This window comes from Rhinopithecus roxellana, chromosome 11 (assembly GCF_007565055.1).
Source record: "Rhinopithecus roxellana isolate Shanxi Qingling chromosome 11, ASM756505v1, whole genome shotgun sequence".
NCBI lineage: Eukaryota > Metazoa > Chordata > Mammalia > Primates > Cercopithecidae > Rhinopithecus > Rhinopithecus roxellana.
The window spans coordinates 75,886,345-75,911,743 of NC_044559.1; the positions used below are offsets into that span (position 1 = coordinate 75,886,345).

Below are 25,399 nucleotides of genomic sequence, written 5' to 3' on the forward strand. Positions count from 1 at the left end.
AGATCAAGCGGCTTGTCCAAAGTCACACAAGCAACTAGGAAGGAACAGAGACCCAAGGCTTCATTTTCCACCAATGCCAGATGAAACTCTGGGTTGCGACCTCATATCTGAGCACACTGTATAGCCATGAAAGTAATTTTAAAACCACCATTAGCTTATCTTATCTCCACAACATCTCTCTGAAGTAAACTGGAAATATTATCTTTTTAAAATGGAGGATCAACTGAGCAAGAAACAAATGACCTGCTCAAGATTACCACTCAAGAAAGTGGCAGAGACTAGACCTCCTCTCTTTTGAATACACTTGACCTCGATCACTTCCCTATAATATCTTGACCTCCACACACTCACAACTTAAAGGAGCCCATGCAGTTTTTATGTAGGTTGCACCGTGTTTCTGTGAACTAGGCAGGGGATAGACATACCTTTGTTCTCTTTCTAATGGCTGGGCAAGAAAAAAGAGATTATAGAAATCTTTAGGTTCCTTTTCAGCTCTAAAATTCTATGATTCTAAAAATTCTCCAGCAAGTTGATGGGTAAGAGAGGTCTGGAATCCACATCACTGACCTCCTGCCTTGTAGTCTATTAGGCCACCCTATCCCTGCCCTGCGAGCTAAGGACTACAAACATCATGTGTGCCTGGGAGAGGGGGTCCACTCTGACATAGGTGCACACATAAAACGCCAAGAAAGTGCTACTGCCTCGTTAGGACCCCAATAGCAAGCTTCACTTTGCCCTCCTGCTTCAGCCCTGGTATCTGCCAGCAAGAGGCTCCCATACCACAGGAATCATATATATCCCAGGTATCTGATAACTTACCCACGCCTGGGGCAAGAGAGAAGCCAGTCCCAGAGAAAGAACACCACTCTGAGGTTGCAGTTTAAGTCCCTTCATTAAGATACCTGCCTTAACACCCATCTAAGGTAGGAGATCAATCAGATGTGTTCATTTATGCTTTTCTATAGACTTCACCAACTCTAGTTTTATCCAACAAATATTTACCAGGCACTGCTCTTGGTATCACAGAGTGAACAAATAAAAATCTCTGACCACATGGAGCAAGGGGAGACAGCCAATGTCAGAGGATGACACAGGCAATGGAGCAAAATAAAACAGGAAAAGGAGATAGATAATGCTGAGAGCAGGTGGTAGAGGGAAGGGGATCATTTTAAATGAAATGGCCTGGGAGGGTCTGACTCCTTAAATAGGAGACTGGGACAAGGAGAGAGAGGGACCCATTCAGATATCAGGGGGTTGAACAAGGCAATGGAGAGCATGAGATGGCTTAAGAAAGGTAAGCAGGTGAAAATCATATCATATCTTGCAGACCAACATAAGGACTCTTGAATGAGATGGGGTGTCATAAGAAGGCTTGAGCACTGTAATCCCAGCACTTTGGGAGGCCAAGACGGGTGGATCACAAGGTCAGGAGATCGAGACCATCCTGGCTAACACGGTGAAACCCCGTCTCTACTAAAAAATACAAAAAAAAAAAAAAAGAAGGCTTGAGCAAAGGAGTAATGAAATCTGACTTACAGTTTAGAGCTTCATGCTCTAAACTGCTGGGATGGAAATAGTCTGTCAGGAGACAAGGGAGGAAGCAGGAAGGTCAGTTCATAGGCCAGTGGTAGCTTAGACCAGGGTGAAAGTGGTGGAGATAGTCAGAGTCAGGTTCAGGACATATTTAAGGCAAAGCCAATAGGCTTTATTGATTAAATGGATGTGAGGTGTGAGCGAAAGGGAGAAGTCAGGGACGACTAGAATTTTAGGGGCCTCAGCAACTGGAAGGATGAAATCATCATGAACTGGGATGGGAAAGACTTTGGGAGGTACAGGGATGGGATGGGGGTTCATTCTGTTGTGGACATGTTAAACTGAGAAGCCTTTTAGACAGCAAGTGTGGTGAGCAGGCAGTAGAATATCCAAGGCTGAAGCTGGAGAGAATGGGCTGAAATTATAAATGTGAGAGGAGTCACCAGCACATATAATACTACATAATTCTATGTATGATCATGTGTAATTTGCATGACTATGTGTTTACTGTCTGCCCCCTGCAAGACTGTAAGCTCCATGTGGCCAAGGACTATGTCTGTTCACAGCCAGCAGGGTGCTTGGCACTCAGTAAATATTTACTGAGCAAATGGAGAAGTTGCCCAATTACTCCCTCAAGAATAGCCACACAGCCCACACAAGAAGCAGACTCTCTCGCAACCACAGTGCCAAGCCCAACCAGCCCCAAACAGGGCCCTGGGTCTGTCCACCCCAAGCTTGAGATTCCAGAATGTAAGTGGATACGCCTGGCACATTACAGAGTCAGATATTTGGGTTTCAGCCCTGCCACATTCTCAAAGGGTGGAGCTGGGCAACAGACTTGCCTGTTCTACCACCTCTACCTCTCCCTGGAGTGGCTGGGGGAGAGGCTGCTTCACCCAATTCATGGGCAGAGATATTTATCTACCTAGTGTATATGTATGGGGTGGCAAGATCCCCCACCAAAGGAGTAAATCCCCAAGTATTCTCTGAAGCACACAAGAACCACCCAGCACCTGAAGGAGAGGAACACAGACCTACTGGGGATGCATTAAGAGTAACAATCCAAAAAAAATTTTTAAGGCTGGGTGCAGTGGCTCACACCAGTAATCCCAGCACTTTGGGAAGCCAAGGTAAGAAGATTACTTGAGGCCAGGAGTTTGAGACCAGCTTGGGCAACATAGCAAGACCCCATCTCTACAAAAAAATAAAAAGTTAGCTGGGCGTGGTGGTGCACACTTGTAGATCTAGCTACTGGGGAGACTGAGGGGAGAGAATCACTTGAGCTCAGGAGTTAAAGGCTGCAGGGAGCTATAACTGCACCACCATACTCCAGCCTGGGTGAGAGAACAAGACCCTATCTCTCAAATATATATATATATATATATATATATATATATATATGAGTGACAATCACAAAATTTGATGAGACGAGAGGACATCTCCCTTCTTCCTAAGACAAGAATCCCTTACCAGAGAGTATTGTGTCTCTGCTTTACCTACCAAGTGACTAAGAAGACGAACTAAGGACAAAGGGTGACATTACAAGGCATAAAGATTTCACCTCAATAACTTTCTAGCTTTAAACAGCTGCCTTTGTGAAGATGATAAAACAGCTCTAATGATCTTGTATAACCCTCCCCCTTTCTGAATATTGAAAGAGTGACCCAGAAAGGTTTGATGACTTGCCCAGGGTCACTGAGTTATAGGCCCAGGACTAGAACTCAGGTCCTAGCTCCCTGTTGAGGCTTTCTTCCCATTACATTAGTGCCAAAGGAAGGTAAGAGTTACAGTGGCACTGGGGGAGTTTTAGGCATTAGTCTTATAACATAAAACTATATCCTTATCAAAGGAAAAGCCACAGATGTTACAGGAATGCCAGGTGCACTGTGGAGTTAAGGATTCCTTTCCTTGTACCAAATTTGTCATCTACAGAGTTCCCCTCGGCTTTGGACTTTATGAATAAAGCTATTCATAGTAGGACACACAGAACTAAAGCAATGATAAACTAGCAGGTAAAAAAAAAAATGCAGATATATGAAAAATGCAGATGGTAGGATGAAGTTGAGTTAGCTTTCTAAAATCAACAAATACTGAGTGCTACCTCTGTACAACTCATTGTGTTAAGTGCTGAATGTGTGTGCGTGTGGCTATATGAGTGAGAGAGACATATACGCAAGGATAAGACAGAACCCAGGTCTTCGAGGCTTGCAATGTAGTTGCTGATAAAAGACTGTAAACATCAAAGATGACTAATAATATGGAGTACATAATTGTTAAGTAAGTGGCATAGATAATGTGTCTGCAGGAGTTCTCAGAAGGAGCAATCACTTCCACGGGGTGTGTGTGGTGGAGTGCGGAGGGAGGGGGAAATGGCAGACTTGTCAGGCAAGGTGCTTCAAACAAGATACAGCACTTGAAGTGAACCCAAGGGATGAAACACTCTCAATAAGAAGGAAATGGCACGAGCAAACACTGGTGGTCTTAATGTCAGAGAAGGGAAAGAAATTAGGACTTAAAAGGAAGGACTGACCTTGACAGTTAAAGTACTTGTAGGAGTGGGAAAGTGCAGAAAGGTGTTTGTTGTTATTGTTGTTGTTGTTTTGGTTTTTTTTGAGATGGAGTCTCGCTCTGTCACCCAGGCTGGAGTGCAGTGGCGCAATCTCGGCTCACTACAACCTCTGCCTTCCGGTTTAAGAAATTCTCCCTGCCTCGGCCTCCCGAGCAGCTGGGATTACCGGCGCCTGCCACCATGCCTGTCTAATTTTTATATTTTTATAAAATATAAAAATTATATTTTGCCATGTTGGCCAGGCTGGTCTCCAACTCCTGACCTCAGGTGATCCGCCTGCCTTGGCCTCCCAAAGTGCTGGATTACATGCGTGAGCCACCATGCCTGGCCAAGTACAGAAATATTTTGAACACAGAACTATAAAATCTGGAAGAAGTTATTTTAACAAATGTCTTCGAAGGGGACAACTGTGTGTAGGACTGGATAATGACTGAAGATGAAGTTGCCTTTGGGGGGTACCTCACTTCAGCCTGAGACAAGGGTTGACTTGAGGTGAGAAGGGTATGAAGTGGGGTGGCAAGGGACAGGTTCGCAAGACCTGCGGAAGGAAGAGCCAGCAGACCCCAGTGGCTGGCTGGCTGAGAGGCAGGTGACAAGGAAGCAGAGAAAGTCATGAGAGAGAGAGCTCTTCACAGCCTAAAGTTAGGCAGCTGGAAGAACATGAGTAAAGAAGGAAAGCTGGCGGACAGGGAGCAATGCAGAGCCTGGTTTTGGAAGTGTCAAATCTGGGAATATCTATATCGCAGTGTCCAGTGGGCATCTAGAGATGGGGTTCTGGGGTTCAAGAGAGAAGAGCTGAAGATTAAGCATAGGGGTCTTCCCAATGGACAAAGAGTTGTGAGACTGAACAAGATTTCTCTGGGAGGGAGTGTAATGAGAGAAAAAACAGAATGTCAAACTGAAGCACCAGTGCGCCCCCCACCTAGAAGGTGATGGTGGAATGGGGTGTTCAGAATGGAAAACAAGACAGTCTGATGCCAAGAAAGGAAGGGGGAGAATGTCTCGTGGGAGACAGTTGTCAAGAGCAAAAAATGCTGCTAAATCAGTTATGGGGACTGAACACATATTTGTTGAACAAATGAATGAATGAAAGCAAGCCAGTCCTTGGTTTTGAGTCATCTCTCCTCAGTCAGAAGAATGGGCAGAGTTACCTTCAGACAAAAGAATTTCAATGAGTTTTACTCCATCCTTCCCATAAAAACACATTTCTTCCTCCACAAGTCATCCTGTCCACCACACAGACATCCTTCCCTGCTTCCCCTGGTTCCCCCATCTTCCTTCCCAGTTTCCGCAACCCAAGCAACACACCTTCGGTGTCAAGGGAGACAGGAAACTCCAACTGGAGTTTCCACTTCATTAACAACTCTGCCTGTGGCTCCTCTTACATAAGGGGATATGTGGCAATGGGGTGGGAGAGGAGGCTGAGTTCTAGCCCCAGCTGTGCTCCTAACTAACTGTGTGACTTTGGACAAGGTGCTCAACCTCTTGGGATCTGGGCTTTGACATGGAGAGGAGGACAAAGGTCCATCGGGAATCCAGACAAGTTCTGAAGGTCCCTTTGAGCTCTCAAGTCTACGATTTTATTCCCAGCAGGTCCTTGCAACACCCTCAAAGAAGGAAGTGAGTGTAAGACCCAGAAAAATGACCGACAGACCTCTTTCCGGGGCGAAATGCCAGGGCAGGCGGGGTGTACCATGAAAGTGAGAAAGCATTGCCCGGGCCTCGAGAATCACCAGCGACCGATCTCACTCTCACAGCTAGTAAGGATCCCAACAATTCCGAGGGTGACTGTCACCCCGCACCCCATCTTTTATAGACTCCCAGACGGCCGAGAGGCTCTAAAAACCCTTGCGGGAAAAATAAAGATTTCTTTCCCAGAGTCCTGCGCTGCTTTGCAAGTCGGATTCCGGCAGACACGATCTGCAGCCCGATGACACAGTCTTTGGAAGGAGCGACTGTTCTCGCTCCGCTCGCTCCGAGTTCTAGGGACGCCTGGCTGCCCGCGCCGTGCCCCGACGGGCCGGTGTCCGACCCCGGCCGGAGCTGCCAGGCCAGCGGCGCCCTCGCCCCGGGCCCTCCTCCCAATCCGTCGGCCCCGCTGCGGTCTGCAAACATTTCCTGCCCCCACCCCCACCAGGAGCTTCCCAGTTGGAGAGAGTTGGTCGCCCAGCCGGCTCAGCGCTCGCAGTTGCCCCAACTCAGCTCCCCCGGCCGCCCGGCGCTGGGGAGCGGCCCCGTCTGGTTGCGGAGCAGCCCATCGGGGAAACCCAAGCGCCAGCACCAGTGGGGAGTCTATTGGTAAGCCCAGAGCTCGGGCGAGGAGGGGGACAACTGGCGGGGTGCCCGAGGCCCTGCTCCCTTCCCCGTCGTTACCTGCTCGCTTGCGGGGGTGTCCCGGGGCTGCCGGCCTCTCCCGGCGCTGTCTCCCCACGCAGTTGCCCATGCTGGCTCCTCAGCCAGTCCCCATGCACCGGAGGCGGCGAGGTGGTCGGCTGCTCCGCGCTCCTGCCCCGGACGGCGGCGTCCCGGGTCAACGGCTCCGGCCGCCCGGCATCTGGCGCTCCCCGATCTCCCCCCGGGGGCGCGCTCAGCCCCCGCGCTGGCTCCGCCAAAACTTTGCGGGCCAGGGGAGAGAGGGAGGTGGCAGACTCCCTAGCACGGTCCTAGGTGGCCGGGCCAGGGGGGCCCGCGACGGTGCCCGGCCGGAGACCAGCTCCGCTGGAGGGGCGGAGAGAGGGGGCGGGCACCGCCGCAGCTACTCCCGGTCGCTCGGGTCCCCAGGCAGGGGCCGGCCCCCTGGAGCCTGTCACTCACCTGCCTAACCCCGCCCCAGGCCGGCCCAGCTCCCTACCGCCGGCTCGCGGTGCGCGCTCCGCCGCCACCACCCGCCCCAGGTGCGCATGTGACCGACAGCACCGCCCCCTCGGGCTGGGCCTGATTTTCTCATTGGCTTCCCCCGTGGTGCGTACCGCCCCTCTCCCCACCCAGCCAGGTGCCCGCCCCCCCGCCCGTCTCCCGGGGAGCCGGGCCGGGAATTATTCGCCCTCAATGGCCTCCGGCTGCGTGCCCAGCAGCCGCCTTCCCTCTCGGTGCCACCGCCCCATTCCAGGCCCCGCCCCTCCCTGGAACTGCCTGGCTAGAAGCCGGCAGACACGTGACCCGGTGTGCCCCGCCCCCTCGGCCTTCTCCCCGCGATTGCCTCGGGAGGCGCATGCGCGGAGAGGCCCGTCTCTTGCCACCGCCCATATCCCCTCCCACGGTCTCTTGTTCGCGTCATGGCCGCCGCCGCGGCTCTGGAGGCGGCGGCGCCTACGGGCGCCCTATGGGGCCTCGTGCACGACTTCGTCATGGGTCAACAAGAAGGCCCCGCTGACCAGGTGGCTGCAGGTACGGCAGACGGCGCCGCGCGCCTTCCGCATGGGGACCAACAGGAGGGAGCGGCCTCAGTACAGGCGCCGGGCGGGAAAGGAGGAGCGGGTGACTTTGAGAGATTGGTCTCAAGGCTGGTTAGTGAGCACCGCGAGCTTCGGAGCCGTAACAAGTTGGAGAGTTGCCTGTGTCTTCCTTAAAACCATTTACACTTCTCATCTCCCTATAGCCAATTATAGGGAATTATTACATTTTACAGATGGGGAAACTGAGGCTCAGTGAGGGCAAGAGGACTTGCGCAGGGCTGCAGACCACGCAGGAGGGGGAGCTGGGACTCGGACCCAGGCGTTCACGTCCGAACCGGGTGCTCACGCCACGAAGCCACGCTGTTTGTGGGAGGTTGACGTGTGGAGGTGCATCCTCGCAGCGTCCGCTCCCGTCGCGTGGCATCCTGGGAGTGGCGGATGGCCCCGCGCTCTGACTGGCTGGAATTAAGAGGAGGCGAGGAGTCGGGCCAGGAGGAGCTGGAGATGTTCTGGGTGTCCTCCTTAAGACTTTCTCTCCGTTTCTTGCCAAAGTTCTTGATTAGTTTTCTCCGTGACGTTTTATGTGGCGTTTGTTTTTATCTTCTTCCTAGACCCCCACTTTCCTGCTTTTGACAAGTTCAGAGATCTCTTAGTTCAGACAGCTTATCTAAAATTAGAATAAAACAATTTCCAGGCTTCCGTGGAGTTCTGAGACTTTGCTCTTCTAGGAAAAAAAAATCTACTAAAAAGTTATTGGATGTTAGGAAGGCTTCAGATCTTGGGTTTAAGTAACAATATAAAATTATCTAATGGGTAGTTTAAAAAAATTTTGGAAATTTCGCATGCTTGGAGAGAAGTAAGGACACATTTCTCTTGCAAATTGAGCGTATTAACCTTTAGAATGTGTAAGAAAAGAATAGTGAATCTGCTAGAAATAAAATACTTTGTTTGTTAGCAGTATTCCACTTTGATTCGGTCATGCCACTATTGTTGAACACATATTATTCCCCAAACATGATGCAAAGCCTAAGGAATATAAATACAAATTAGGTTAGATCTGTGCCCACTGGGAACTTATAGTATGCTGGGAGAGGCAACCATTCTATAAGAGGGATGTGCAGGGTAATTTGGAAGCATCAAGGAGCAAATACCTGGTGTTGCCACCAAACTTAACATCTTACAATTTTATGAAATGTAGTGTATTATCAGTGTTTACAATTTACAAGTACAGTGTCTTAATAATGTCGTTTTCCTTCATGTTTTATTATGAAAATTTTTAAATATCCTGCCAAGTATAAAGAATTTTATAAGGAATACATCACTTAGGATCTATCCTATCATTAACATTTAATATTACTTGCTTTGTCATACAGCTATCCATCCATTTAAATTGCAGATACCTGTACACTTTCCTTTAAATACTTTGGCATGGATGTCATTGACTAGAGTTTGTTGACGGTTTATTTTGATGTAAAATTTATATCCAATGAAATATATAAATCTTTAAGTGTACATTAACTGATTTTGACTAATGCATATACCTATACAATCCAACCCCCTACCAAGATACAGAACATTACTATATCAGTGTCATTTGTGACGAGTCTTTCACATTTATGCAATATGAAAACAATAATTACTGATTTTTTGAATTCAGAACATACTTTGAAAAAACATCTTGAATGTCTTATCGTGAATAAGGACTTCTAAATTCTTCTCTTTTTTTTTTTTTTTTTTTTTTTTTGAGACAAGGTCCTGCTCTGTCTGCCAGGCTGGAGTGCAGTGGTGAAATCATGGCTCACTGTAGCCTCGATCTATGCTCAAGCAATCTTCCTGCCTCAGCCTCCCGGAGTAGCTGGGACAACAGGACGTGTGCCACTGTGCTCGGCTAATTTTTGTATTGTAGTGACAAGGTTTCACTATGTTGGATAGCTTGGTCTCTAACTCCAGGACTGAAGCCATCCTCCCATCTCAGCCTCCCGAAGTGCTGGAATCACAGGCATGAGCCACTGGGACTGCTCAATTCTTACAAACATTTTTGCAAAATTTATATTTTGTTTCTTTCCGGAAAAAAATGATCTAAACTATTGTTTAGTTTGAATTCAACTCAGCTGATCTAAGACTGTAACACTAACCCTGCTGTAATTTAGCCCTCTTAAGAAAAGAAAGTTGGTGCTGGGCACGGTGGCTCATGCCTGTAATGCCAACACTTCAAGAGGCCAAAGTAGGCAGATCGCTTGAGCCCAGGAGTTTGAGACCAGCCTGGCCAACATGGTGAAACCTCGTCTCTACCGAAAATACAAAAATTAGCCAGGCGTGGTGGTGCATGCCTGTAATCCCAGCTACTCAGGAGGCTGAGGCTGGAGAATCACTTGAGCCTGGGAGGCGAAGGCTGCAGTGAGTGGAAATCGCGCCCCTGCACTCCAGCCTGGGCGACAGAGCAAGACTTCCATCTCAAAAAAAAGAAAATAAAAGCAAGTTGATACAGAGGAATAGTAACAGATAAAAGTTGAAAAGGTTTGGTGGGGTTGGATTCTGCATAACTTTGGATTCCAGGCAGAGGGATTTGAATGACCTATTATATGTGCTAAGAGTTATTGTAGATCCTTGAGCAAGGGAGCCATAAAATGAAAACGAATTTGACAAGGATTAAGTTAATATTGTCAGTCTTAGATCACAGCCCTAGTTAGGGCTGTTGAAGGATAACAGTGTTGAAGCGTTTATAGAAATAAGATGTGCTTTCTAATCCTTCAGCCTAAATCAAGCTTTGTTAGTGCTAAAGGGACCGGCTAGCTTCCTGTTCAGTCACTCAGAGTAGCAACCTACAAATTTAAATGCAGAAGGAACACCCTTTGATCACAAAAGCAGCTGCTGCCACCTTTGTTTTGTACCTGGATTCCTGGTGAAAGTGTCAGCTGTAAAGAAGGTGCAGGCGATGGGAGGGAAATGACCTGGCAGCCTAAGGGTTAAAGGCCTCTTGGGCAAGCCTTCAAAGCCTGCCACTACCTGACCCCAGCCTTTTTTTCTCACTGCTCCCTGGACATTTAATTCCAGGCAGCCACTTTTATTCATAGTTCCTGAATGCTTTCCTTCCCAATTCCCTCCACTAGCTCTGTGTAATCGAAGTTAGACCTGAGAGTCAAGGCCCAGCTTGAGTTTCCTACCCCTGCCCAAGTGTTTCCTGATTAACCCAGCCAGACAGCATCTCATACTTCAGAATCTTTGTAGTACGCACTTTTTTCTCAACCACTCATGTATTTAGTGGACTAGTTTAGTAGCTGCTGCTGTATACATCTCCACATACTACCCTCCCAGTTGTACCACCAGAATCTCCTCATCAGTAGGTACACAATAAAAACTACTTGAGTGAATGCAGTGAGAGATGTTGAAGGAAGAATCTGTGGAATTTGAGTTCTAACTAGTTATTATAAGGCTTGAAGGAGAGAGGACTCTAAGAAGACCCCAAGGTTTTGAACCAGAGGATGAGGAAAAGAAATACTTTGTCCAAAATTGGAGGTTGGGACAAGAGCTGATTTTTGGAGAATGTGATTTTTGAACACATTGAATTTGCAAGTGATGGATATAATTTTTTTCCTTTTAGTTATTTGGATTTTCCTTCATTTCAGTCTTTATTGTATTGTATTTTTCCATGTCTGTGATTCCCTAAGAAGACCGCTATTTCTTAAGTCAAAGTGTTAAAGAACAGTAAAATACAGTTTAGTGAAATATCTGAGGCCATTATCAGCAGAAAGGGCATTTTGAGAGCTTGATTGAGAGCTTGATCCAATTGGGATTTTTCTCTCTCCTGCTCCTCATCCTCCCACACTACCCGCTTCCCCTCACTTCCCTTTGGCTGCTAGTCCAGATTCTCAAGAGGCTTCAAATCCATCAGACAGAGATCTGTTTGTGCATTCTGTGTCAATGATCACATAAATACTCCTTTGACTTCCCAGTGCCCCCACACAAACTGGTGCCTTGCTAAGGAAAGTGTGGGTAGTTAGGAGGTGCTAGTAGGTCCATTTTTAGAGAACAAATCTTGAACATGTTGGAAAATCTTAGACCCTCCTATGAAGGGAAATGAACGTACACTGATTTTTTCCTTAATGCCAGCGAAAATACCCTTAGGAAAATTAACTCTCTGTTAGCTTTCTTCATCCCAGGAGTCCGAGTGCATAATTAATAGTATTTCCAGGTATTCTGGGTGTGTTTGTTTGTTTGTTTGAGATGGAGTTTCACTCTTGTTGCCCAGGCTGGAGTGCAATAGTGCGATCTCCGCTAACCATAACCTCTGCCTCCCGGGTTCAAGTGATTCTCCTGCCTCAGTCTCCTGAGTAGCTGGGATCACAGGCATACGCCACCACGCCTGGCTAATTTTGTATTTTTAGTAGAGATGGGGTTTCTCCATGTTGGTCAGGCAGGTCTCAAAACTCCTGACCTCAGGTGATCTGCCTGCCTTGGCCTCCCAAAGTGCTAGGATTACAGGTGTAAGCCACCATGCCAAGCCTGGTTATTTTTAATTTTGGAGAATTTGCAACATTAAAAGAATTAATCACTTAAAGTTAGTGGCCTATGGTCCATAAACCCAGGACTTTTACTTCTTTCTCATGCTAACCCAGTCTCTGTTTGTATCACTGTGGTAACACAGAACTTGTTACACTGTGATTGTTTGTTTATTTATTTTAGAAGCAGGGTCCACTCTTGCCCCAGCTGGAGTGCAGTGCGACCTTGAAGAACTTCTGGACTCAAGTGATCCTCTGGCCTCACCTTCCAGAGTAGCAGAGACTACAGGCCCATGCCACCACACCTGGCTAATTTTTTTTGTAGAGAACATGGCCTTGTTTTGTTGCCCAAGGTGGTTTCCAACTCCTGACCTCAAGCGATCCTCCAGCCTCGGCCCACTGTGATTGTTTTAAATGTCTTTCTGGGCTAGGCATGCTGGTTCATGCCTGTAATCCCAGCATTTTGGGAGGCCGAGGTGCGACGATTGCTTGGGCCCAAGAATTTGAGACTAGTCTGTACAGTATAGTGAGATCTTGTCTCTACAAAAATCTTTAAAAATCAGCCCAGCATGGTGGTGTGCCTGCAGTCACAGCCACTTGGGAGGCTGAGGTGGGAGGATCACTTGAACCCTGGAGGCAGAAGTTGCGTTGACCCAAAGATGGCACCACTGTACTCCAGCCTGGGCGACAGAGCAAGACTCTGTCTCAAAAATGAATGAATGAATGAATGAATGGTTCGTCGTTCTGCTCCAACAGACTGTGAACTTCCCCAAAACTCCCTGCCCATATTTCTATCTTAAACCCTAACATGGTACCCAATTTATAATATTCAGTAAATGTTGACTGAAAACAAACATATGGCTTTTTTTTAATGTTTTTGAAGACAGAGTCTTGCTCTGTTGCACAGGCTGGAGTGCAGTGGTGCGATCTCGGCTCACTACAACCTTCACCTCCCGGATTCAAATGACTCTCCTGCCTCATCCTGCCTCAGCCTCCCAAGCAGCTAGGATTACAGGCCCATGCCACCATGGCCAGCTAATTTTTCTTTCTTTTTTTTTTTTTTTTTTTTTTTTAGTAGAGACAGGGTTTCATCATGTTGGCCAGGCTGGTCTCAAAACTCCTAACCTCAAGTAATCCACCTGCCTTGGGCTCTCAAAGTGCAGGGATTACAGGTGTGAGCCACCACGCCTGGCCACCATTTTCCTTACTCTTCTTTACTGTCTTGTAATAGCTTTATTATCTCATTTTTCTCTATTTTTTTTCTACTTTTATATTCACTTTTTTTTTTTTTTTTTGAGGCAGAGTTTCGCTCTGCAACCTAGGCTGGAGTGCAATGGCATGATCTCAGCTCATTGCAACCTATGCCTCCCAAGTTCAAGTGATTCTCTTGCCTCAACCTTCAGAGTAGCTGGGATTACAGGCATGCACCACCATGCCTGGCTAGTTTTTGTATTAGTATAGACAGGGTTTTGCCACATTGGCCAGGCTGGTCTTGAACTCCTGACCTAAGGTGATCCGCCCACCTCGGCCTCCCAAAGTGCTAGGATTACAGGCGTGAGCCATCATGCCCGGCCTTATACTCACTTTTATGTTTGTGCTGCATTGATTCAAGAATTTTATGAAAGATATGAAGACTAAAGGGCTTTGCCAGGAGAGTTCACCCACATACTGAGATTCAAGGAATCACATGCAAATGGCTATTTGTAATTATAAAGCAGCCATTTTCATATTAATGTATGCAGAATTCCGAAGAAGCATTTTTCTCCTTTTTCTTTTTTTTTTTTTTTTTTTTTTTTGAGATGGAGTCTCACTCTGTTGCCCAGGCTGGAGTGCAGTGGCGTGATTTTGGCTCACTGCAACCCCTGCCTCCCAGGTTCAAGCAATTCTGCCTCAGTCTCCTGAGTAACTGGGACTACAGGCTGAAGCCATTACGCCCAGCTAATTTTTGTATTTTTAGTAGAGACGGGGTTTCACCATATTGGCCAGACTGGTCTCGAACTCCTGACCTGGTGATCTGCCCGCCTCGGCCTCCCAAAGTGCTGGGATTACAGGCGTGAGTCACCGTGCCCGGCCAGCATTTTTCAATTATAAAACTTGAGGCAACCTATGAGAGTAGGAACTAACATATAGGGCATAATGGAACTTTCTCTGATGATGGAAATGTTCTGTATCTTGATTGGGACCTTGGTTATTTGGGTGTATACTTTTATTAAAACTTATAAACGGGGCCGGACGCGGTGGCTCAAGCCTGTGATCACAGCACTTTGGGAGGCCGAGACGGGCGGATCGCGAGGTCAGGAGATCGAGACCATCCTGGCTAACACGGTGAAACCCCGTCTCTACTAAAAACTACAAAAAAAAAAAAAAAAAAAACTAGTCGGGCGAGGTGGCGCCTGTAGTCTCAGCTACCCGGGAGGCTGAGACAGGAGAATGGCGTGAACCCGGGAGGCGGAGCTTGCAGTGAGTTGAGATCCGGCCACAGCACTCCAGCCTGGGTGACAGAGCGAGACTCCGTCTCAAAAAAAAAAAAAAAAACTTATAAACGGCTGGAAGCAGTGGCTCACGTTTGTAATCCCAGCACTCTGGGAGGTCGAGGTGGGCGGATCACAAGGTCAGGAGATCGAGACCATCCTGGCTAATACGGTGAAACCCCGTCTCTACTAAAAAATACAAAAAATTAGCTGGGCGTGGTGGCTGGTGCCTGTAGTCCCAGCTACTCGGGAGGCTGAGGCAGGAGAATGGCGTGAACCCGGGAGGCGGAGCTTGTAGTGAGCTGAGATGGCGCCACTGCACTTCAGCCTGGGCAACAGTGCGAGACACTGTCTCAAAAAAAAAATGTATAAAACTGTACACTTAATATCTGTGCAATTCAGTGTGTGTAAATTTTACCTAAATTTTTTTTTTTCTTGAGACAGAGTCTCGCCATGTCACCCAGGCTGGAGTGCAGTGGTGCGATCCCAGCTCACTGCAAGCTCCGCCTCCCGGGTTCACGCCATTCTCCTGCCTCAGCCTCCCCAGTAGCTGGGACCACAGGCGCCCGCCACCACGCCCAGCTAATGTTTTCGTATTTTTAGTAGATATGGGGTTTCACCGTGTTAGCCAGGATGGTCTCGATCTCCTGACCTCATGATCTGCCCACCTCGGACTCCCAGAGTGCTGGGATTATAGGCGTGAGCCACTGCACCTGGCCTTTACCTCAATTTTTTTTAAAAATGAAAAAATAGAAGGTACTGAATGGGCCTTATTTGGCACTTCTTGTCTTAGAGCCTTGAATCCAAAGATAGACCCTAGTCTGGCATCCATGGAGGGTTTTGATGGTATGCTGAAGAAAAATGATTCAGTTCATTGATATCCTTTGCTATTAACAGTTGTTAGTCCCCTATGGCTTCGTCTGTACAATTGCTAACTCTTTCTGTGCCCATTTTTGAAATTAGTTTTTAGATGGGTTGTTTCAGCAGAGTTTTCTGTACTGTATACAGCCAGGGGGTTCCAAGAAAGTACCCTTTTCTACCTTCTCAAATGTTGCAATGCCCTTTTATGGTTCCTAATCCAGAAATAGGTGTTTCAGTTTATGTAAGTGTTGCCATTAAGGAATTCGGTGTAGAACCCAACTTGGTTTGTTTGGCTTGTTAGTCTGGCTGCTACCCCTTCCCCCACCCTTACAGTCTGCTCATTTTTTCCCTTGGCTCTTTCTCAGTAGCTGGGGCACCAGCTGGGCCTTCCACATCCTGGCACGAGTGGGCTAAGAGTGCCTGATGTCTAAATTGGTGCCAGTCACGAGCTATAAGTCCTAACTAGAGCTCTCATTTTCCTCAGTCTTACTGGATGACTTCTTACTGTAGTGCTAGAGTAAGTCTCTGTCCAACTCAGCTCATAACTCTTGCTGTGAGACCACAGACTTTAGGAAAACTGGAAGTTTAGGATTTCTTAAAAGTTTTCTTTGACTTTTTCCAGCGTTGGCACAAACTGACTAGTTAAGGTTCTGCATTTAGAGGTAGGTGGATTAGGAACCCAGAACAGGCTCTGAAAGTAATTCTCTGGTTGTCACACTTTATTTAGCTACAAGTGTTCAATGTGAACCAAAGCCTTATGAAGATTGTTAGCCTTTTACCCTGTTTCTCCCTTGAAAATACATTCTAAGATGCTTCTGTTCAATCTATGTGAGTTACTATTGTGCTGCTAAAATTGCATTTAAAGGCCAGGTGCAGTGGCTCACATCTGTAATCCCAGCACTTTGAGAGGTCAAGGCGAGTGGATTGCTTGAGCCCGGGAATTTGAGACCAGCCTGGGCAACATGGGAAAACCCTGTCTCTACAAAAAAAATACAAAAATTAGGCAGGCGTGGTGGTGTGGTGCATGCCTGTAGTCTCAGCTACTCGGGAGGCTGAGGCGGGAGGATCACTTGAGCCCAGGAGGTCAAGGCTGCAGTGAGCCATGATTGTACTACTGTACAGAGCTAGACCCTGCCTCAAAAAAAAAAAAAAAAAATCTAAATGATATAGGTAGATACTCCTCCCTCCAGTAGGTAGAGTTTAATCTTCCCCTCTCCATTGAATATGAGCTGGACTTAATGAATACCTTACAAATAAAAGAGTACCAGAAAGAGAAAAATAGTAACTCTATAGTGCAGAGACCTGGCAGACGTACCTTAACCAGGTGATCAACATTAACATTGCCAGTGATGGCGAAGCCATGTTACTATCTTATATTCCTGATATGATATGACATGATGAGAAGGGTACTTCACCTCTGTGATATTCTTCTTTAAAACCCATAACCCCAGTCTAAACATGAGGGAAACACCAAACAAACGCAAATTGGGGAATCTTCTATAAAGTACTTCTTTAAAACTATCAAGGTCATGAAAAACAAGGACAAACTAAGAAACTTTCGCAGACCAGGAGAGACTAAGAATTCAAGATGACTAATTGCAATTTGGTATTCTTAATTGGATCCTGGAACAGAAATTCGGCATTAGTGGAGTAACTAGTGAAATCTGAATAAAGCCTAGAGTTTGGTTAATAGTGTGTATCAGTGCTAACCTAATCTCTTAGTTTTGACATTTGTACATAGTTTCACAGATGTGTGCCATGTAAGATGTTAACATTAAGAGAAACCGAGTGACAGCTATACGGGAATTCCGTACTGTCATTGCAACTTTGCTATAAATGTAAAATTATTCAAAAATGAAACATTTCTTTTAAAACAATAGTCTACCTCTCAACCCTTAACTATGCATTTTCCCTCCCTGAAGGCAACAAATGTTATTAGTTCCTGTTATATCCAGAGATGTAAATAAATGCAAATAAAAATCCCCCCCGTTTAAAAACAATACTACGCACATATTATATACACTATACACGCTGTTCTGCTTTTAGATCTTGACTCATTATCAGTATATATATAGCTTCAGTCTTTCTTCATTTGTCTTTTTAAAAGTAGCAACAAGCCAGGTGCGTTGGCTCACGCCTGTAATCTCAGCACTTTGGGAGGCCAAGGCAGGCAGATCACTTGAGCTCAGGAGTTCGAGACCAGCCATAGGCAACGTGGCGAAACCCCATCTCTACTAAAAATACAATCCAGCCTGGGTGACAGAACAAGATGCTGTCTCTAAAAATAAAAGAGATTAAAAAATAAATAAAAGTAGCTACAGAGAATTCCATTGTATGGATGTACTGTAATTCATTTAACTGGTTTCTTATTGATGGGCATGTGTTTGCAGTCATTTACTATTGTGAATAATGCTGTATTGAATACCGTTATATGTGCATTATTTTACACTTTTACAGTACAGTTAGCCCTCTGTATCTGGGTGTTCTGCATCCGTAATTCAACCAACTGCAGATCAAAAGTATTTGGGAGAAAAAATTGCAACTGTACTGAACATGTATAGACTTTTTTCTTGTCATTATTCCCTAAACAATACAGTGTAACAACTATTTGCATAGCACTTAGATTGTATTATTATGAGTAATCTAGAGATGATCTAAAGTATACAGGAGAGTGTGCATAGTTTGTTTGCAAATACTCTACCATTTTATGTAAGGGTCTTGAGCATCCACAGATTTTAGTATCCTCAGGAGGTCCTGGAACCAATTTCCCATGTATATATATACCAAAAGATGACTAGATAGCTAGAGGATAAATTTCTGGCTTTCCTGGGTTAAAGCCTATATGCACCTGGAATTCTAAAGGTGTTATACTGCCCTCAATATAGGGTTGCACCAATTTATAATCCTACCTACAATGTTTAAGAATGTCTATTTCTGAATAGCATGACCAAACATAGTATATTGCTAAGTTTTTTTGTCTTTGCCAGTCTGTTAGGTTTTCTTAAAAGGTTTCTGTGTAGTTTAATTTACACCTTTTATTGTGAATATTGTTGGGCACCTTTTCATACATATTTACAGTTCCTTTTATATGGAATGGCTATTCATTTTTTTGTTTTGGCCATTTTAAAAAAAATTTTATCTATCTATTTATTTTTGAGACAGATTTTCACTCTGTCACCCAGGCTAGAGTGCAGTGGCACGATCTCAGCTCAGTGTAACCTCTGCTTCCCGGGATCAAGTGATTCTTGCCTCTCAGCCTCCCAAGTAGCTGGAATTTACAGGCATGCGCCACCACACCCTGCTAATTTTTGTGTATTTAGTAGAGATGGGGTTTTGCCATGTTGGCTAGGCTGGTTGCAGACTCCTGGCCTCAAGCAGTCCACCTGCCTTGGCCTCCCAAAGTGTTGGAATTACAGGCACGAGCCATTGTGCCCTGCCTATTTTTGCCCATTTTAAATTTTGGCCTTTTCTGCATTGATTTGTAGGAACTCTTTATATATTGGTAAACTGGCTTTTTGTTATAAGACTTGCAATTTTTTTTCCCAGTTTGTCCTATGATAATTATTTTTGCCTGGTAGAAAATCTGACTTTTTAAAACCAATCTTTTTTTTTTTTTTTTTTTTTTTTTTTTTGAGACGAAGTCTTGCTGTGTCACCCAGGCTGGGGTGCAGTGGCCGGATCTCAGCTCACTGCAAGCTCTGCCTCCCGGGTTCACGCCATTCTCCTGCCTCAGCCTCCTGAGTAGCTGGGACTACAGGCGCCTGCCACCTCGCCCAGCTAGTTTTTTTTGTATTTTTAGTAGAGACGGGGTTTCACCGTGTTAGCCAGGATGGTCTCGATCTCCTGACCTCGTGATCCGCCCGTCTCGGCCTCCCAAAGTGCTGGGATTACAGGGCTTGAGCCACCGCGCCTGGCCTAAAACCAATCTTTTATGGCTTCTGAATTTTATCTTGTTCTTAGAAATTTTCTCATATTTAAAAAAGGTATTTTGGTGAAAGATTTAAAACCAATGTTTGTTTTTGTTTTCCAAATGTTTACCCAGTCATTCTAACACTGTTTATTGAATAGTCTTTATTTTTCCCATTAACTGAAATAGGATTTTAAAAATCATATTCTCATATGTATTTATGTCTCTGGACTTTCCATTCTATTTTTGTACCATTGATTTCTTTGAATATGAATTGAAACTACACTGGTTGTTTTTGTTTTTTACTTTTATTATGGAAAATTACAAGTATATTCAAAAGCGTATACTTTTTATTTTTCTTTTTTGTAGTTAAAAGTATACACTTTTAAAATGTGACCGTATAATAATCTCTTAATATCTGGAAGGGCTACCTTCTCCCTGCTTTTCTATTACTCTTTTTCACAACTTGCTTGTCTAATTATATATGTATAATATATATATATATAATATATATATATATATATAGCACTTTAATTTCAGGATAAGCTTATCTGGTTTCCAAAAGTATTCTATTAGTGTTTTTATGGTGATTATCTTAAAATTATAGATTGATTTGGGAGATTTGTTATCTTGAGTCTTTCACAGATATGAGATGCCTTTCTATAAAGTTTCTTTTTCAGATCCTCATTAGTGCTTGTTTAAAAAAACCCTTCAACCAATTTCTCCCCATTTTATTCTGTACTTTGCAGCCACCATTCTACTCTCTGCTTTTGTGAATTAAACTTTTTTTAGATTCTGCATATAAGTGAGATCATAGGATACTGTATTTGTCTTTCTCTGTCTGGCTTATTTCACTTAGCAAGATGTTCATCCAGGTTCATGTGTATTGTCCCAAGTGGCAGAATTTTGGCCTGACACAGTGGCTCATGCCTGTAATCCCAGCACTTTCGGAGGTTGAGGTGGGCGGATCACCTGAGGTCACAAGTTTGAGACCAGCCTGGCCAACATGGCGAAACCCCGTCTCTACTAAAAAATACAAAAATTAGCCGGGCATGGTGGCATGTGCCTGTAATCCTGGCTACTTGGGAGGCTTGGACAGGAGAATTGCTTGAAACTAGGAAGTGGAGGTTGCAGTGAGCTGAGATCACACCACTGCACTCCAGTCTGGGTGACAGAGAGAGACTCTGTCTCAAAAAAAAAAAAAAGTGGCACGATTTCTTTCTTTCTTTTTTTTTTTTTTTTTTTTTTTTTTTTTTTGAGACGGAGTCTCGCTCTGTCGCCCACGCTGGAGTGCAGTGGCCAGATCTCAGCTCACTGCAAGCTCTGCCTCCTGGGTTCACGCCATTCTCCTGCCTCAGCCTCCCGAGTAGCTGGGACTACAGGTGCCCGCCACCTCGCCCGGCTAGGTTTTTGTACTTTTTAGTAGAGACGGGGTTTCACCGTGTTAGCCAGGATGGTCTCGATCTCCTGACCTTGTGATCCGCCCGTCTCGGCCTCCCAAAGTGCTGGGATTACAGGCTTGAGCCACCGCGCCCGGCCTCTTTCTTTCTTAATAGCTGAATAGTGTTCTGTTGTATATGTGTACACGCATGTCATGTTTTCTTTATTGATTTATCTGTTGACACTTAGGTTGTTACCAGATCTTGGCTAATGTGAATAATGCTGCAGTTAATATGGGAGTACAGACATCTCTGCAGATACTGATTTCATTTCCTTTGGATATGTACCTAGTAGTGGGATTGTTGGATCATACAGTAGTTCTGTTTTTCATTTTTTTAAGGAACCTCCATGCTGTTTTCCATAATGGCTGTACTAATTTACATTTCCACCAACAGTGTACAAAGGTTCCCTTTTCTCTCTGTCTTTACCAGCACTTGTTATCTCTTTGTCTTTTTGATAATAGCCATCCTAGCAGATGTGAAGTGATATCTCACTAGTGCTTTAAAGTTTTCATCATCCGGGTGCAGTGGCTTATGCCTGTAATCCCAGCACTTTGGGAGGCAGAGGCAGGTGGATCACCTGAGGTCAGGAGTTCAAGACCAGCCTGGCCAACATGGTAAAGCCCTATCTCTACCAAAAAACAGAAATTAGGGCCAGGCACAGTGGCTCATGCCTGTAATCCCAGCACTTCGGGAGGCTGAGGCGGGCAGATCATGAGGTCAGGAGTTCGAGACCAGCCTGGCCAACATGACACAACCCCATCTCTACTAAAAATACAAAAATTGGGGCCAGGCGCGGTGGCTCATGCCTGTAATCCCAGCACTTTGGGAGGCTGAGGCGGGTGGATCACGAGGTCAGGAGATTGAGACCATCCTGGTTAACACGGTGAAACCCCGTCTCTACTAAAAATACAAAAAATTAGCCCGGTGCAGTGGCAGGTTCCTGTAATCCCAGGTACTCAAGAGGCTGAGGCAGGAGAATCACTTGAACCTGGACCACAGAGGTTGCAGTGAGCCGAGATCGCGCCACTGCACTCCAGCCTGGGCGACAGAGTGAGACTCCATCTCAAAATTAGCTGGGTGTGGTGGCACACACCTGCAAATCCTAGCTACTTGGGACGTTGAGGCGTGAGAATTGCTTTAACCCAGAAGTTGGAGGTTGCAATGAACCGAGATCGCACCATTGCACTCTAGCCTGGGTGACAAAAGCAAACTCCATCTCAAAAATAAATAAAGTTTTCATCATTCAAATTTTCACATTTTTTTGTTAAGTTTATATCTAGGTCGGGCGCAGTGGCTCACGTCTGTAATCCCAGCACTTTGGGAGACTGAGATGGGAGAATCATTTGAGCCCACGAGTTCAAGACCAGCAACATGGCGAAACCCATCTCTACAAAGAAATACAAAATACTTAGCCAGGGGTAGTGGCACATGCCTTTGGTCCCAGCTACTGGGGAGGCCGCAGTGGTAGGATCACCTGAGCCTCAGAGACTGTGATTACACCACTACACTCCAGGGTTCAAGCGATTCTCCTACCTCAGCTTTCTGAGTAGCTGAGACCACAGGCACATGCCACCAGGCCAGGCTAATTTCTTGTATTTTTAACAGAGACGGTTTCATCATGTTAGCCAGGATGGTTTCGATCTCCTGACCTCATGATCTGCCCTCCTCACCTCCCAAAGTGCTGGGATTACAGACATGAGCCACCGCGCCCGGCCAAAAAAAAAGTTTTTATGCAGTGTATTTTACTATGATTTTTAAAAATGAGGATAAAAGTTTATATCCAGGTATTTTTTTCCCTTTTTCTTTTTTCGCTATTATAAACCAGGTCTTTTTCCTTATATCATTTTACAGGCTATTGTGTATATATGTATATATGAAGGTTTTAAATTTCATAATATTTTGTATCCAACTAATTTAACAAATTATTTTGTTTGTAATTTTTTTAATTTATCTTGGATTTTCAAGATACACGCTCATGTCATTCACAAATGATATATTTATTTTCTTTTTATTTTTTATACAAAGCTGCATATTTGAAGTGTTACAGTAATGCTGCTTCTTATCTTGGAGGGTTCTTGGCAAGAATAGTAGACCCCCAGGTACAAAGCCTAGGGCAGGCAGGAAACATTATAATTAGTGTTACTCAACACTTTGGTAGGGTTTTTTTTTTTTAATTTTTCATATTTATTTTATTTCCTGCAGATGTGAAATCTGGCAGCTATACAGTGTTACAAGTTGTGGAAGCCCTTGGGTAAGAGCCTCTGCTATAGAATGTTCTTCTCCAATCCTGACTGTGTATTCTGAAAAGTTACTTTTGCGCATCGTTGCTTTCCTGGAACCTGAATTTGTCCTGTAGCCCAGCAGCCCCCTTCCATATTAGTACCTCAGTCTAAGACTATGTGTTTAAATTGTTTCTCCTGAAAAGTTTCATGCCATCTGGCTGAGGCTTCTTTAGTATTTGGGAGCACATAGCCTGTAGGCCACATCAACTCCTGGCACAGCCTACAGCTTTGGGGTGAGATACGTGGTTGAAGGCCATCAGCTGTTGTTGATTCCTTTGTGCATCTTTAGACCCACCTACCCCCATGGGATGCTAGCCTGCCTAGACCTGACTCAGAACAAGCTGTGGGCCCTGCCTGGGGAGTTCCCAGGAGGCTGACCCTGCTGCAGATCCCCCCACTAGGAGAAAAGGCTTTGGGAAACAGCTGATAAAGCAGTGTTATAGCTTGGGATTCTAAGCACTTAGAGGAAGTATGTGCTTGTAGTATGTAGTGTAGTATAGACCATTTAAATTGACAAGTCTTACTAGTAAGAGTTGTTAATTGTGACAGCATGTCTTCTAAAACAGAAAACTAGAAAATTGGGGGAAATTAAAAAACGAAGTCACTGTTACACATTTCTCCCACGTAACAGACTATTTGGCCTTTCTACTCACATAGTGGTGGCTTTGGTCCATTAAAAAAAAAAAAATACAGCATTGGCTGGGTGTGGTGGCTCATACCTGTAATCCCAGCACTTTGAGAGGCCAAAGAAGGTGGATTGCCTGAGCTCAAGAGTTCAAGACCAACCTGGGCAACATGGTGAAACCCTGTCTCTACCAAAAATACAAAAAAATTAGCTAGGCGTGGTGGCATGCACCTATGGTCCCAGCTACCCGGAAGGCTGAGGTGGGAGGATCACTGGAGTCTGGGAGGTGGAGGTTGTGGTAAACAGGTCATGCCACTGCATTCCAACCCAGGTGACAGAGTGAGACCCCCATAAAAAAAAATATATAGGCCAGGCATGGTGGCTCATGCCTGTAATCCCAGCACTTTCGGAGGACAAGGTGGGCAGATCACGAGGTCAGGAGATCAAGACCATCCTGGTTAACACAGTGAAACCCCTTCTCTACTAAAAATACAAAAAATTAGCTGGGCGTGGTGGCGGGCGCCTGTAGTCCCAGCTACTTGGGAGGCTGAGGCAGGAGAATGGTGTGAATCTGGGAGGTGGAGCTTGCAGTGAGCCGAGATCACGCCACTGCACTCCAGCCTGGGTGACAGAGCGAGACTCTGTCTCAAAAAAAAAATATATATATATATATATACACACATACATATATACATACAGCCTTATTGATATATAATTCACATATCATAAAGTTCACCATTTTAAAATGTGCAATTCTGTGGCTTTTAAAAGTGTATTTACAGATTTGTGCAATTCTCAGCACAGTCGGTTTGAGGACATTTTCATTACTCCAGAAAGAAACCCATGCCCATTAGCAGTCATTTCCCCTTCCCTCTTCTAACCAACCCCCAGCAATCACTAATCTACTTTCTGTCTTCTATGGATTTGCCTCCTCTGGAAATTTCATGTGACCTTTGTTGCTGGCTTCTTTCACTTAGCATGTTTTCAAGGTTCATCCATGTTGCAGCACATATCAGTTCTGCATTTCTTTTCTTGCTGAATAATATTCCCGGTGTATGGCTATGCATCTTATTTAATCATTTATCAGTGGATGGACATCTGGATTGTTTCCACTTTTTTGCTATTCCTAATAATGCTGCTATGAGCATTTGTGTGCCTTGTTCCATTTTTAAATGCTCCAAATGCATAGTTTTCTTTGAGACGGTCTCACTCTGTTAATCAGGCTAGAGTGCAGTGGAGCGATCATGGCCCACTGCAGCCTAAACCTCCTGGGCCCAAGCCATCCACCCACCTCAGCCTCCCAAGTAGCTGGGACTACAGGCTTGTGCCACCATGCCCAGCTAAGTTTTTGTATTTTTTGTAGAGACAGGGTCCCACTGTGTTGTCCATGCTGGTTGCGACTGCCGGGCTCAAGTGATCCTCTCATCTATCTCCCAAAATTCTGGGATTACAGGTGTGAGCCACCACACCCAACCTGAATGCACAGTTTTCTAGTTCCTGAGTAGAAACCTTTCTACAGGTTTTTATCCTGGGGAATCCTGTTAAGAGTGACCTTATTTTTGTCCCCTTACTCTTAGTTAATATATACTCTTACCCTGGAGGTTCAATACAACTGTCATGGCCAGAACTCTTCCACTTTCTGCTTGTTCCTGCTTAGATTATTTCTAATATGTTTCAGTATAATCTCCATAGAGCAATATTGAGGATAAGTTACTTCCTTGTTGCTTCAGTCCAGCTTCTCCTATATCAGTAATCCTACCTAGTTAGAGCTATATTCTGGCCATCTTACTTTGTAACCTTCCAGTTATAAAGTTT

At 45.2% G+C, this 25,399-nt stretch overlaps 2 protein-coding genes across 4 annotated transcripts in view; one reads left to right on the top strand and one right to left on the bottom strand.

Moving 5' to 3' along the window:
* UBTD1 (ubiquitin domain containing 1) overlaps nucleotides 1–7,031 on the bottom strand; it is a 65,263-nt gene extending 58,232 nt beyond the window's left edge. Inside the window, exon 1 of the mRNA XM_010389557.2 lies at nucleotides 6,476–7,031. Within this exon, the coding sequence (XP_010387859.1) occupies nucleotides 6,476–6,545 (70 nt within the window). The 5' untranslated portion in view covers nucleotides 6,546–7,031. The remainder of the gene's footprint in view (nucleotides 1–6,475) is intronic.
* Nucleotides 7,032–7,301: 270 nt separating this feature from the next.
* Nucleotides 7,302–25,399, top strand: part of MMS19 (MMS19 homolog, cytosolic iron-sulfur assembly component) — a 40,438-nt gene continuing 22,340 nt past the window's right edge. For 2 of the 3 annotated variants that reach the window (XM_010389565.2, XM_030941516.1), the window contains exons 1-2: nucleotides 7,302–7,489; nucleotides 22,880–22,928. In XM_010389565.2, coding sequence (XP_010387867.1) covers nucleotides 7,378–7,489; nucleotides 22,880–22,928 — 161 coding nt within the window. In that variant the 5' untranslated portion in view covers nucleotides 7,302–7,377. The remainder of the gene's footprint in view (nucleotides 7,490–22,879; nucleotides 22,929–25,399) is intronic. The other variant, XM_030941517.1, reaches the window with a different exon arrangement.